General features: G+C 42.8%; 1 protein-coding gene across 2 annotated transcripts in view; it reads left to right on the forward strand.

Annotated features, from left to right (window-relative positions):
- Positions 1–14,629, forward strand: part of Epg5 (ectopic P-granules 5 autophagy tethering factor) — a 102,276-nt gene that overhangs the window by 49,765 nt on the left and 37,882 nt on the right. For both annotated transcript variants that reach the window (XM_052742627.1, XM_052742628.1), the window contains exons 24-27: positions 1,329–1,452; positions 5,997–6,141; positions 9,763–9,934; positions 11,552–11,714. In XM_052742627.1, coding sequence (XP_052598587.1) covers positions 1,329–1,452; positions 5,997–6,141; positions 9,763–9,934; positions 11,552–11,714 — 604 coding nt within the window. The remainder of the gene's footprint in view (positions 1–1,328; positions 1,453–5,996; positions 6,142–9,762; positions 9,935–11,551; positions 11,715–14,629) is intronic.

Genomic DNA, 14,629 nt, shown 5'->3' on the forward strand with positions numbered 1-14,629 from the left:
CCCAGAAGGCTGGTGGTACCCTTCTCTTTCTTATGTGAAAATAGAAGTAAGCCAAAACAAATTGATTGTAACAGGCATACAACTTCCAGAGCCTTTTAAACAGCTGTTAAAAGAAATGACCAAGGCAGGGTTCTTTAGTGCTGATCCTTGACAGGTTCTAGGGGCTTATCAGTGCAGGCACAGACTGGCCTGTCCCTAAGTGTTTGGAACTTCAGAGTGAGCCAGGATTGGTTAGTGTGGTTTCTGCCTGTAAATTTAACTTAGTCCAATGGTTGTCTTCAAGCAAGATCTCATAAACATGGCTGTTAAGCATTGTCCTCAATTACAGAACACCTTGGTGAGTGAGGAAACCCAGGTCTCAGGCTTGCTTTGACCCTGGGGCCCCAGAGCTTATCTTGAGTGGTTAAAGGACTCTCATGCCCCATTTTATTTTGAACCACTTTTACTAGAAGGTTTTCTCTTGGAACATTTTAAGTCTTTGATACTCCCTCTCCCTCTTTCAAACTCCCTCTATGGGTGTTTAGAAAGTACCTGTCTTCCCGAGTCAGGAGCTGGAAGAGAAATCTGTGCATACACCAGCCTTGTTTGTAGCTCTCTTCCTTGACACACTGTACTGCTGGTAAAGGAGGTAATTTTCCATTTTGCTGACCAGAGTTACCCCAGGCTGCCTTTTGGTCATCTGTGTCTGCCAGCCACTTCTCCATGCTGTTATTCAAACAATGCCCTGGATACCAGTGGTCTTAGCTAATAGATGGCTCTGTTCTCTGAAAAAGCAAAACAGAAACAAGCTGTTAAAATATATTTAAAATTAAAGGCATACTTTGTAAGCCTGGCTTTTAAAAATATTCCTGTTTAATGAGAACAAGGTGCACATATCCATGGTTTTATTTATGATTTCCTTGAGACAGGAGTGGCCATTGCTGTTAAGCTGACAAGTGCTTGCAATTGGATAGAAACTAGTTTTTGGTATTTTCCAAGCACTAAGACTGGCCATGTCTGACTCAACCAGGATAGCAAAGCTCTGAGTTCAGATCCTAGGGCTGTGGTATAAACACTCCTCCAGGTATGTCTCTGCATTTACTCCTTCATCTATAACATGGCTCCCAGAACCCCCTTTCAGACATTTTATGTAAGCTGGATCCTTTTTTAATGGCATGTGAGGTCTCTCATTGCGAGTTTCTTAGGAGAATCAGTGGCTGCTAGACACATTTCTTCATGGAAGCCTTTCTTTACTCTCACATGGTGGTGCCAGAGTTCTTAGTAATATAAGAAATGACATTTGATTGCACATCTTTTTACTTCTATGTAATTGTGTTTTTATCTTTTAGGCTCTTCAATGTATATATATTATGGCTAGAAGATGAAAATTTTCAAAAAGGAGATACCTATATTCCTTCTTTACCAAAGCATTATGATATTCACAGGCTAGCAAAAGTAATGCAGAATCAGCAGGTAAAACTATGACAATACCTTTTTTTTTTCATTTCTAAATGTAAATTGAACTACATAGTCATCACCCAATAGTAAAACTGCTTACTGATACAGAATGGTGATCATACACAGTCATTTTGATGGGTTTTGTCAGTGTGTGTGTGTGTGTGTGTGTGTGTGTGTGTGTGTGTGTGTATGAATCTTTTGACAGGATATTCCCTCTTAAATCCCCAGCTCTGTAATGCCCTCACTTGAAGGCCTGAAGCTTGTTCTAGGGCTTTTTGTAGCCTGAGTTCGAAGAAACACAGCCTTTGTCTGACTGTTATTTGAAGTGTGACCAGCTGAACACTTCAGCAGCCATCTCTACCATCAGAAGCACAGGAATGAATTTTAAGTCCATGTATGACATAGGTCAGCCCGGGGAGGTGATGGAGAGGCTTTCTGGTCAGGGTCTAGCTCTGACTGTCTGTCTGTCTAGAGCCACTTGATTCGACTTGCTGTGTGTCCTGACAGGTCTTCTTTCTGGCACACACCAACGCCTTTGACCCTGTTTTAGCCCTGACTTGTAGTCCCAGTCTTCTTCAGGTCTCTGTAGCTAGCCTGGAGGAGGCATGAAAGCAGCAAAGAAGTCCTCTCTCGGGGATGTTTTCATCTAGGGGCTGAATTCTGGAGGTTGTTGACCCTACACTGGATATGGTTTAGTAGCTTCTAAGCCATGAGGGATTTTCATTTGGTTCCTGAAGCCTGTCTATTTCCACACTGTACCTAGAATTGCATCTCCAGTAGACATATTTGTCTTTCTTTCCTCCCTTTATTCTTCTCTTTCTTACACCAGTGTTTATTGAGTGCCAGGTAACTAGTGCCAAAGATAGTAAAAGAAATCTGATGCAGTCCCTGCCTGTCAGGTGGGAGAGCTAACGTGCAATGATCCCATCTGTGATCCAGACTGGGAGTAAAATGCCAGTGGTGTTCTGTGAACCCATTGAGACCCAGCCTGAAGTGGTAACTTGTGAGCCAAGCTCTGAACGACAGTGGGAGCTTGGTGAGGTTTGGAGGAAACACATGGTGATTGAGAGTGACAGAGAAGGTGTCAGGTGATAAAAGACCAATCCATGCCAAACCACAACATGCCCACAGTGGTGTGGCCAGGATGTAGCAGCCGAGCAGGACAGGTAGAAAGAACTACAGATGCCAACTAGGGTGAAATCATTACCGCCATGAATAGCTTTGTAAAGAACTTGGGTTTTATTTTGAAGCCTTTAGAGAACTATGGCAATGGTTAAGTAGATGGAGTAGCCTTTTAAAAAATGATTTATTATTTATATGTATGTGTGCCTGAGTGAGTTTAAGAGTGCCATGTGTGGGCAGGTACCACCGTTGGAGGTCACAGGGTATCGGATCCCCTGGAACTGGAGTTATAGGCAATTGTGAACTACCTGATGTAGGTGCTGGAAACTGTAAAAGCGGTTAGTGCTCTTACCCACTGAGCAATCTCACTTGAACCCCAGAGGAAGGATTTTGAATTGATTACATGTATAAGAATGTCTAGTCTTCCCAACATCAACTTGGGTTATCTGGAAGAGCCATTTACCAAGGAAAGGAATGTGAGAAGAGGAAATGCCTGTAGCCTTCAAATGAGAGCTCTGTCAGGGAAGCAACCTGGAGGGAGATAAGAGATGGAGAATTCAGGACTGGGCCAGGTAGAGAAAGTGGGCTTAATGGTAGGAGAATGTTAAGTTAGGAAACAGACTAAAGGTGTAACAACCCGGAGAGAGGATGTGTAAGCCTCAGAGATAAGGCTGGCAGTAAAAGGCAGGGGAGCAGGAGAAGTGAGTTTGGTGGCCTGAGTCTGGAGTGCTGCCCTCACTCATTTCTTCTAGTGCTCTGCATTCTAAATCTTCACCCAAGCCTTACAAATGGTAGAAACACGGGTGCTTTAAAGACAGTAACCTTGTGGGCTCCTAACCAGTGAGCTATTTCTGTAGCTCACTGGTTAGGAGCCCAAGCTGTTCTTGCAGAGAACCTGAATTTAATCCCTAGCCCCATGTCAGGTGACTCATAACTACCTGTGACTCTAGCTCTGGGGGATCCTGAACTCATGTGCACATACCCACCAGACAGATACACATTAATTATGAAATAAAGTATTTTAAAAATGCCATAACTTTCTTGGTTCCTCAGCCTCCAGACAAGGGATGGTTTCTGCTGCCTCCTTTCCTCTTTAAGATACTGTGGCTAGAACCCAGAACTTTGGGCAAGGCAAGGACTTTCCCAGTGAGCTGCGCTAGCAGCCTCATCCTCTCTCCTGAAATCAGTCTTTGCTTACTGTTAGACATACGACTCCTTTTTTGTCTAAGTTCAAGCTCTGGGCTGTTTTGTGTCTTAGTTACTTGCCTCTGTCAGGTGTTCTCAGCATGGGTGCAGACAGGGTGACAGAGCCACTCCATTTAAGCCACTCCATTTAGGACAGAATTCTACACAGTAACAGGGTCTGCCACAGTTGGGTGCAGCAGGACTGCTGTGAGCAGGACCTCAGTGGAGCTGTAGCATCTTGTCTTGCAGTCTGCTTGGAATTAGTGATTTGGGACTTGGTAGCAATGCCTGATTGAGAAGCTTGAGCATAGAGACATCCTTAGGACATTTGAAGTTCAGAAAGAGCAAGTAAGTCATGAGCCACATAACCACATTGTTAGTATATTTTGTTTCTGGCTTCTTGTTTCTGGAAGAGTGCCTGTTCTAATGTGAGCGACCCCTGGGGATCTGTGGAGTACAGAACTTGGAAGAACAGCCCACTATTGCACCTTTTTATTTTTAGGTTTTTTTTTTTTTTTTTTTAATTTTTGAGATAGGATTTCCTTTGTGTAGCCCAGGCTAGCCTCAAACTTGGGGCAATCCTCTTATCTCAGCCTCTTGGTTGGTGAGAATCCAGGTGTGTGCCACCATGCCCAGCCTATTTTCCCTTTTTAATGACTATATTTTATCATGTGGAAAAATAGAATGCTTCAATGAATGTACCTGTCCATCCCCTCACATTCCTATGCACCCATAGACACAGAAACACACACATACACACAGACGCCTAATTAAGTATAAATTTAAATAAAAAATAATTAAAAATAACAAAATTAAATCTTAAGAATGTTTTTAAAAAATAAAGACAGATGTAAATGTTGAGTTATGGTATCCCTTATCTTTTAAAATCTTTATATATCAGATGTTCTCCAGATTTAGTCTACAGATAACTTCTGGTAGAGAAGCAGATAAGCTATAGGGGAAACCAGACTTAGAGCCTGTTAAATTGTTGTCTCATAAATGTCATTAAGGTTTATCTATCTATCTATCTATCTATCTATCTATCTATCTATCTATCTATCTAACTATTTATATTTTCTGGTTATGAGTCCTTTGCCTGCATATTAGTCTGTGTGCCCACAGAGGCCAGAAGAGGGTGATGGATCCCTTGGAACTGGAGTTGCAGACAATTGTGATCCACCACGTGGTACACTTAGGTTCTGGGTACCAAACCTAAGTCCTCTGCAAGTGTGCTTAGTGGATAATCCATCTCTCTAGCTCTGTAGGTTTTGTTTTTATTTATTTTGCAGTTTGAATCAGGGCCCACATTTTGAGAGTAGTTGATGGGTCTGTTTAATCTATAGGTTTTCTTACTCTTTCTTTGTTTCCCTTTACAGTTTATCTGTTGAAGAGACTGGCTTGTTCTGTCCATTGAGTTTGCACATTCTAATTTTTGCTGATTTTACCTTCATGGTGTAGTTTAACATATTTTTCTCTCTCCTGTATTTCTTGTAAATTTGCATTAATTTCATCTGGTTTAATCTAACCCAGATTAATTTATCATTCATTTAAATCATTCACTGTCTTGCTCTATAGCTCAGGTGGACTGTCGCTTACTATGTAGACCACAGGCCTTGAATTTGCAGGAATCCTCTTGCCTTAGCCTCCTGAGAGCTGAGATTACAGGCCTGAGCTGTTGTGCCTAGCTTCAGTGTCTTTATTTTCTTTTAAACATTTTAAAGATTTAATTTTATTATTTTTAATTATTTTAAATTTAAATTCATTTTTATTTGTGTGTCCCTCTCTGTGTATGTCTGTGTGTCTGTGGGAGGGTATGTGCCCATATGCAGCTGCCCACTGAGGCCAGAGGTTTTAGCTTCCCTCGAGCTGGATTGAGAGGTGCTTGTGAGCTGTATAACATGGGTGCTGGGAACTGAGCTCAGGTTTTCTGCATGAGCAGTATGCATTCTTAACTGCTGCAATCTAGCTCCTGTATTTATTTTAAAATCTTACTTTAAAAATGTTCTGTTTTCTTTATATGCTCATAATGCACATAACTTAGTAGCTTAGTAGTGTGTGTATGTTTACAATTAATATGCACATAGTCTTTTTCTGATCATGGTATGTATATAAGCTGTGAAGATTGTTGGTGGTCATTTGCAGTGCAGCTCATGCTCATGTTGGAAGCCTAGTGGATCACGTCATTGAAACTGAGAGGCTCACTGAGGTGAATCCATAGTTGTATGAGTGAACACGCTTTGGCTCTACTCTAGGACCTGTGGATGGAGTATTTGAATATGGAGCGCATACATCATGAGTTCCAGGAGACAGTTGGTCAGTGGACACAGGCCAAGCTCCAGTCGCCTTCGCCATCCTGCAGCTCTTCAGCACAACTGGATTTCACTGATCCTTTGCTGGGTGAGTCCTGTGGCATCAGCGCCTTTGAAAGAAAGAAAGTTTGAGTCAGAGCCTTCGAGGGTTAAGATTTCCACACTTATCTCTCCAATGAGAATTGTTCGTTAAGGGTTCCTGGTTTGAAAAAAATCAATAAAAATAAAGAACAAGCAAATACATTTTAAGTTGCTGGGGAAAAAGTTCCATGTTTACTTGTCTGCCACTGAGGGGTAGAACCCATGCCCTGAATGGCATACACAAGAGTGGTAATGAGTTATCTCTCAGGAAGGAAGTTTGGAGGCAGGTGACTCAGAGTAGTAGGACGGCCGAATGACTCATGAACCTTTCAAGCACGTCCGTTCCCTTATCTTGCTGCCTCAGTGTTCTGAAGTGGCATCTACCTCCAAATCAAGGTGGCCACTTACGTTGTCCTCTTGCTCATACATTGCGTACCCTGGAAGGGGAAGTCTCCCTCCATAAAAGAATTGTTCCATGAAGGTGCTCATAGACTGTAGTTACTCTGCCTGCAGCTGAAAATCAGGCTCATGGTTCACTTCTTTTGCAATGCTCTAAAAATGTACTTTAACTACAAAACTATTTTTAAAGTGCAACTTCAAACGTAGTTACTTTGGGTTTGCAATTTTAACATTCAGAAGTTATTTTTTTTTTCTTTCAAAATTCTTTCTCTGTATCTGAAACCCTTACCATGGAATACAAATGCTTTAGATTAATTTTTTTCTTTTTCTTTTTTTTTTTTTTTTTTTTTTGAGACCTAGTCTCACTCTGTAGCTCTGGCTGGCCTGGAGCTTCTATGTAGATCAGGAGATCCTCCTTCCTCTGTCCCCCAGTGCTGAGATTACAGGCATGCTTCTGTAAAGGCTGCTTGTTTCTTGCAGCTCATTTTCCTAGAAAGACAATGCATTTAAATTATCAGTTAGTGCTCCAGGCCAGGCCAGAAAGGCCATTTAAGCTACAGAGTTGCTGGCTATGCCCAATTTTAAAACATGGAAAGTTGTATCTGAGCTTACGTTTAACATTAATTATGGAATATATTTTTAGAATGTAAGATGTATAATAAAATTATAAATTGCTGCTAACATTGCAATTACAGTGTAGTAAAATGGAGAGGCAGAAATACTCTTTTATTTCAACTTTGCCCCAATCAACTTGTTAAGAGAAAAAAAAAAGACCCTCTCTGGGTTTCGGTTCACTCATTTGCTGAACAGTTTTGTTTAAGGCGCCAACATTTTCTGAAATTCCAACAGTTTTTTCCTTGTTTGTCCTCCAGAAGCATTGTGTGATTATAAAACTTATGTGTGCACATCAGAAAGCACTGTGGGAAGGTACAGAGGAAGATAGGAAGCTGCCCTCAGCTTGGCCGTACACATAGTGAGTCGTCTATTGCTGGGTGTTTGCTGAACAAGGAGCACCAGGCCAGCGCTGCAAGGGCCAGCGCTCCTGTTCACGCTGCCTGAAAAATATTCCCTCTGTGTGAACTCAGTCCTCACTGCAACCCAGTGCAGGCCCTCTCCATGGAGCTGTGAGGGAGCCTGGGCGGGGTGGTGAGTGACTGTCCGCGTGGCTCACAGAGCTGGGAAGTGGCACTGTCTGGCTGTAGAGATCCCGCTCACAGTCAGTGCCCTATTTCTTGGTTCTAAGTAATCATTACAGTTTGAAATTCCAAAAAAATGCTTGGGTTTATAGATAAATTGAAGTTTTTTCTCATATAAGATTATGGTTGCATAATCAAATGTGATTTATCAAATGATTAAACATATATTTGAAATTGTAGGAAAGATTTTACCAGTGCTTTTGTGATGCCAGGATCTTTTTCTCAAATTTGTTTTGTAGACTTCAGTATTTCCACCAGTTTTGATCGAGAGTGGTGATTATAGTTAAATATACCCTGAATTTATTTTTTTTCTCTTTTGTTCAAAAAATTCACTTGGCTAGGTGTGGAGGTTTTAGCCTTTAGCCCCAGCATCTGGGAGGCAGAGACAGATGGGTCTGTGTGAGTTTGAGACCAGCCTGGTCTATATAGAGTTGCAGGCCAACCAGGACTGCAGAGTGAGAGCCTGTCTCTAAACCAACAGGAGATAATAATAAGTGAGGAGGATGATATATGCGTATATGTTATCCTTGACTTTTCTTTTATGATAAGTTACAGTGGATTTGAAAGAGCCTCTAGTTTTTCTCTTAACGTCATAACCTATGATGTCACAAATCTTATCAAATGGTAACTCTCCAACTTTACCAAATCTGTGCAAGCAATGGTAGTTTTAGTGGACCCAATACAAGCTATACACTCAGTGCTGCTCTTGACCTTTTTGGAATGCTAATTCCATCTGTTGGGGTGCACGCAATACAAATGTCATTATGCAAATCATGGCTGTTAACTTTAGTTTTACTTTTCAACAAGAATAGAAAACTCACTGTTATATTTGGAACAAAACTGTAAATTCACAGCAGTCCCTTAAGGTTTTGTTGACGACTTACTGACTTGAAGTTCCCTTGACCTTTCCCTTTCTTTTCTGTCGCAGTGAAAGGGATTGGGAGGTGACAGCATCGGTCTTCATGTTCTTCAGTTCCCCACTTACTGCTGGTGGTTTGTGTGTAGTGTGGTGAAGAGAGGGAAGTGGGAATTTGTATGAGCTTTCTATTTGGAATGGAAGCATTTCGGTTTGATGAGTCAGTCTGAGATGGTGCGATCACTGCAGAGTTGTACGGTTCCAACACCTTTAGTTTTCTTTCAGAGCACTAGACTGCTGCTTATTTGGACTCTATAAGTCGTTTTATGAGTAAGTCGTGCTCACTGTCTGACTGTGTAAGTGTAGGCTATATAGGACTTTATGAACATTTCATTCCTCACACTTTCCACTCTCCTGTTTAAAATTTGATGGAATCTCAGATTTTTCTTCTGCTCTGTTCCGTAATGCCCAGTCCCTTCTCACTTATTTCTCAGGATAGTTGTATTAAACTACATACCTCTGAACTGACCCCATTCATTACCCAGAGGCTAACTGCTTAAATTTGCTCAGTAGATCACCACATGCTAACATGAAGTTCAAGCTAACATGTCATGCAAGACTGTCTAGAGTAGTTGTTTAAGATCGTGAGCCTTTGCTCTTTAACCAGTAGATGATAAATTCTGTATGTGTTGGGGAGGGGGCAAGAGTGTGCATGTGTGTGTTAGTGCTCATGCACACATGTAGAAGCAGAGGTCCATCTTGAATGTGAGTCTTTGAACCTTGCTTTTTGAGACAAGTCTCCTGTTGGCCTGGAGCTGCTGGCTAGCAAGTGCCAGGGATCTAGCTGTTTTCTGCCTTGCCATCCCTGGGATTACAGATGTGAGCCACTGGGCCCAGTCCTATGTTTTGATGTAGGTTCTCTGTGTTGGACTCAGGTCGTACTGAGTCATGCTCCTGATACCTAGCTCCTCGTACCCTATTATTGGGCTTGTGGGGACTTCCTCAAAACTCGAAAGAAACCCAAATTTAACCATCCATTTAGGCTTCCTTTGCCTAAGGAACTATTCTGAAAATCTCTACCGGTCTTTATCAGAGTAATATACCAGGGCTTTGTATCTATTTAGTGCATTACCACCCCTTGGTACCCATTTCTGAGTAAATACGGCTTTTCTTTCAGCTAAAGAAAGGGTTCTAAGTAACTTACGGAAGCATGAGGCCCCCCATCCTCCTCTTGTTTTGCACCCCGTGAGGCCTCCTGTGCCTCTCATTCCCTCCGCTGTGCTGTTGAGTCAGAAGGACACCACCCAGCTCATGTACACAGACCTGAACCTGTTGCAGCAGCACGCCAGGTAAGACCGCGAGGCCTTGCGGATCAGACTTCCTGCTTGTTGCGTCGTCAGCTGTGACGATTTAGTGTTTGGGTTGGCGTTCTCCTCAGCGTTCTCACACTGCACTACTCCACACTGCACTACTCCACACTGCACTACTCCACACTGCACTACTCCTCACTGCACTACTCCACACTGCACTACTCCTCACTGCACTACTCCTCACTGCACTACTCCTCACTGCACTACTCCTCACTGCACTACTCCTCACTGCACTACTCCTCACTGCACTACTCCTCACTGCACTACTCCTCACTGCACTGCTCCTCACTGCACTACTCCACACTGCACTACTCCTCACTGCACTACTCCACACTGCACTACTCCATACTGCACTACTCCTCACTGCACTACTCCACACTGCACTACTCCACACTGCACTACTCCACACTGCACTACTCCTCACTGCACTACTCCATACTGCACTACTCCTCACTGCACTACTCCACACTGCACTGCTCCTCACTGCACTACTCCTCACTGCACTACTCCATACTGCACTACTCCACACTGCACTACTCCACACTGCACTACTCCTCACTGCACTACTCCTCACTGCACTACTCCTCACTGCACTACTCCACTAGTCCAGGTCGCTTACTTAACTGAGTCATGACAAGCCTTTTTTTTCAGTTTCATGTCTGTGTGTGTTTCAGTGTGTGGGAATAAGCATGAGCACAAGCATGCACAAAGGCCAGAAATGTTGATCCCCTGCAGCTGGAGTTACAGGCAGTGTGAGCCATAGGAAATGGGTGCTGGGAACCAAACTTGGGTGCTGTGGAAGCACAGTACATGCTCTTACTGAACCATCTCTTCAGTCCCTGTGACAGGTTTTTTAATTTCATGCTCTGTGATACTCTCAGACTATCAATCTCATATATTTCCTGTGGGGTTGTTTCTGAGGTCAGTAGTTCTGGCTGAGACATTTTATGATTTCTCTCAGAAAATTATCTGATACTAGAAAGATGGTGTTCGAAGAGGCCAACATGAAGTTTACATTCTTGTATCATTGCTTTGCTCTCCACCTCAGTTTTTAGTAAATTGATATAGGTGCTTGGTCAAGGGGTAGGGAAGTCATTTGAAGTTCACATGGTACATACAGAGTAATCAACTGTTTAGAGTTTGGTTCTTAATTATACTCTTGAGGAGTATATGTGGGCAAGACTGTTTTTTTTAACAACAAACAAGCTTAGTTTTACAAATCCCTTGTGAATCATTTCTCTTATTGACAGTTTTCTTTGGATAGATTTGATTCAGGCATTTGATGCTTATATATTATATGCATACATGAGTAATTGCCTGCCAATATGTTATTGACATGCTATGTATATTACCTGTCAATATATTATTGACATGCTATGACCCTCTCTCCTTGGTAATGGGGTATTGAACCAGAAGTTGCAGAAGGTTGTGAGCTGCTGTGAGGATGCTGGGTATTGATGCTGAGTATTGTGCCTAGGTCCTCTGGAAGACCAACTAGTACTCTTGAGTCCTGAACCATCTCTCGAGTCCCAACCCCTTGATCACTTCTTATATAACCTTCCTTGACTTTGTTTTCTCACATGGGTTGCTTTTCAGAACTGCTGCTCTCCGAGAGTCTCAGCAGGTTGCCCTGGACGGCGAGCTGTTGGAGACCATGCCCAAACAGTACGTTAACCGAGAAGAGCAGACCACCCTGCATTTGGAGTGCAGAGGCAGTGCTGGGAAGAAGTGCCAAGGAGCAGCAGTCGTGACAGTCCAGGTGAGAGTGTTAATTTCTTCATAATCTAGAGAACTTTAATGGAGTCCCTTATATTGGCATTTTGCTGAGAAAGATCCAAAGGAGGAGAACATGTGTCCTGTGTCCCAAAACAGTTTTAGAGTTTTAGGGAGAGTGAAAATACACAGAGAGCAAAATAAGTTGTCCTCAATTTCCCACAGCCAACAAAAGGACTTATTTTTGTGCAAATGTAGCCCCAGAACACATTCTGTGACAGGTGTGGCCTGCAAGAAGGTATTCAATGAGGAATTCCAAAAAGGAAAATCATTTGGAAGGTTCCCAGGATGCTTAAATGATTCCTCCTAAGATTTGATGATAGTGTTTTGGGTATAGTTAGAAGAAATAATAGGATGGCTTTCTGTGCTGCTGTGGAGGCCCAGTTAGAGCAGTCAGTGTCAGCTGCTCTGGGGACTAGTGGCCAGGGTCCCATGGGGAAGGCTGAACCTGCTGGTATGGGCAGCAGGCAGCTACTGAGGACGAGTCTGGGAAGCAGAGCTTGCCAGGAGGTAAATGAGATATGTTGCAATCTGTCTAAAAAATTCAACTGCCTGTCATCTTGTTACAGCAGCTATAGACAGAAGTTGGTTCTGACATATCCTTAGAGCAGAATTGAAACTGAGCCTAACCTAGCCTATGCAGCACTTACTTCAAACCTGACTCTGTCTAAACATTTTATGTAGCTTATTTGATTATCTTGATTTTCCCATATAGTGGGGGTACCTCTCCCCTGTGCAGATGAACTCAGCAGTATTTCCTGAGCTGGAGGAGGGACATTTGGAGATAGGCCTACCTGCTGCCTGACTCCATTTGCACAATAGTACTTTTTGTTAGTTGTGAGCAATTGAGTCATTTATTTGCTCATCCTTGATTATCTCTTAGAAATCCCCACCCCTAACTAGTTTATTCTATATTGCTTTCTGTGGAGCACTGCTTCCTCTAAAACACCTTTTCTAAAATAACCTGTTAGACTTCTGTGTTTTTCAATCCTTTGAAGTTTATTTCAGATTTTTGTCTATATTATGTGCATCTAATGGTAAAGGATTGACTTGTAAGTCAAGACAACTTCAGCTGATGTTCTCACCTTGTACTGAGGCAGGTCAGACTCCAAAAAGTCTTCCAAAGGTTAGTTTTCCTTCAGTGAGTTTCCCCTCAATTATCAATGCTGACTGACTGGGTAGAGGTATTTAAAAGAAAGGTCATTCACTGAAGTTGTGAAGCTGGGAGAAAAGCCATTAGCCCAGGGTGGAGTTAGACAGGATAGGAAGAAGTTGAGATGTAGCTGGTCATAATAAAAGGGAGATGTTTTATTACCAAGCTCGGGGTTTTGTTTGTTTTTCGTTTATTTGTTTTTATTTTTTGAGACAGGGTCTCACTTTGTAGCCATGGCTGTCCTGGAATCCATTCTGTAGACCAGGCTGGCCTTAGACTCACAGAGATCCACCTGCCTCTGCTCCTGAGTGCTGGGATGAAAAGCCTGGGTGTCTTGCCCTGGCCTGTGAACTCCAGAGTCTGGCAGTGGGTAATAGCACCAGGAGGAGCAGGGCTTAGCCGTGATCATAGTCTTTTATATCTGAACCCCTGAATTGAAATTTCTTTTGTAAATTGGTGTTTTGTTAATTTTGAGATGAAAAGGAATCCCTTCTAAAAATACCTTCAAAGTAACTTTCCACGGGAGGGAAGTTATTATGCACATGTGTGCCTTCTTTTCTCAGAAGAATGGCAGTTGCTAATATTTTAATAAAAGAGGGCAGAGGGTTCCCTAGAATAAAGCAAGGTTGGGGATGAAGGGGGGGTTCAGAGGATGCCAGGTGCAGTGGCACATGTCTGTAATCCCAGCACTTGAGAGGCTGAGGCCGGAGCACTGAGCGTTTGAAGCCAGCCTGAGCTATGGAAGAAGAACTTGCTTCAAGAGAGAAGAGAAGAGGGGAGGTTGTGGGAAAGCGCATACAAGAAAGGAGAAAGGGCGAAGGCGTTTGTGTTAAGCCTTGGGAAAGTTGCTGTCTGTGGCCATAACCTCATGGGAAATACTCTAGTTCTCTTAAAGCACGTTTTAGTTTTCTGCTGGTTGCACACTAGTGGCCTGACTGTGGTTCAGTTTGGGAAAACCCAGAAGTGGAGAATTTCCCTTCCGGGCTCCTGTGACAACTTATTGTCTACAGTGGCAAATTTGCTTGATAATGCAGATGTGCCAGGGAATTAAAGCATGCAGATAGCAAGCAACTTTGTAGTCTGAGACTTGAAATTAATTTATTTTTGATAGTTATATAACCGTTCCTAATTGTCTCTGCATAATACTTGCTGGCTGATATTTTTAGGAATTGAAGATAAAATTATTTTTCTTGTGTACTCATTAACAGCTAAGAGCAAGGTTCTAGAATAAAATGGAAACCCACAGTCATGAAGTTTAGGCATACTGATGAGCCTAGTCAAGGATTCTCTTCCAGTTCCACATCGAGATGTCTACCTGCCCAGTTCTAGATAACCTCGCAGGTCCCACACTAATCTAATTCTACCTTCCAAACCTGTTCTGCCTGCAGTCCTCCTACCTGGTCTCAAAGAGGGAAGTCTGGCCATGTTGTCGTCCCTTCCCCATACTTCACCCCATACCACACTTCCTGTGCCACATTTCCTGTCTTGTTCCTTTCCAAACATATTGGTTTGGCCTGTGGAACTGATTTAAAGTGATTTCCTTCTCTTTGTTTTTATTACTGCTGCCTTCCAGTAGCCCGCCACAGGCCTGCTGAGCTACCATGCTAGGCCTTCTGCCTACAGCCCTCTCTCTACTGTCCATTCTTTTACCATTCATCTCTCTAGTCTTAGTTCTGACTGCATTTCCAGACTTTAAACCCACAGTGGCTCTCCAGTGTCCAACAGCCCTCCGTAGCCTGCTTTTGGTC

Source organism: Peromyscus californicus, unplaced genomic scaffold (assembly GCF_007827085.1).
Source record: "Peromyscus californicus insignis strain IS unplaced genomic scaffold, ASM782708v3 Scaffold_17__1_contigs__length_78620276, whole genome shotgun sequence".
Lineage (NCBI taxonomy): Eukaryota > Metazoa > Chordata > Mammalia > Rodentia > Cricetidae > Peromyscus > Peromyscus californicus.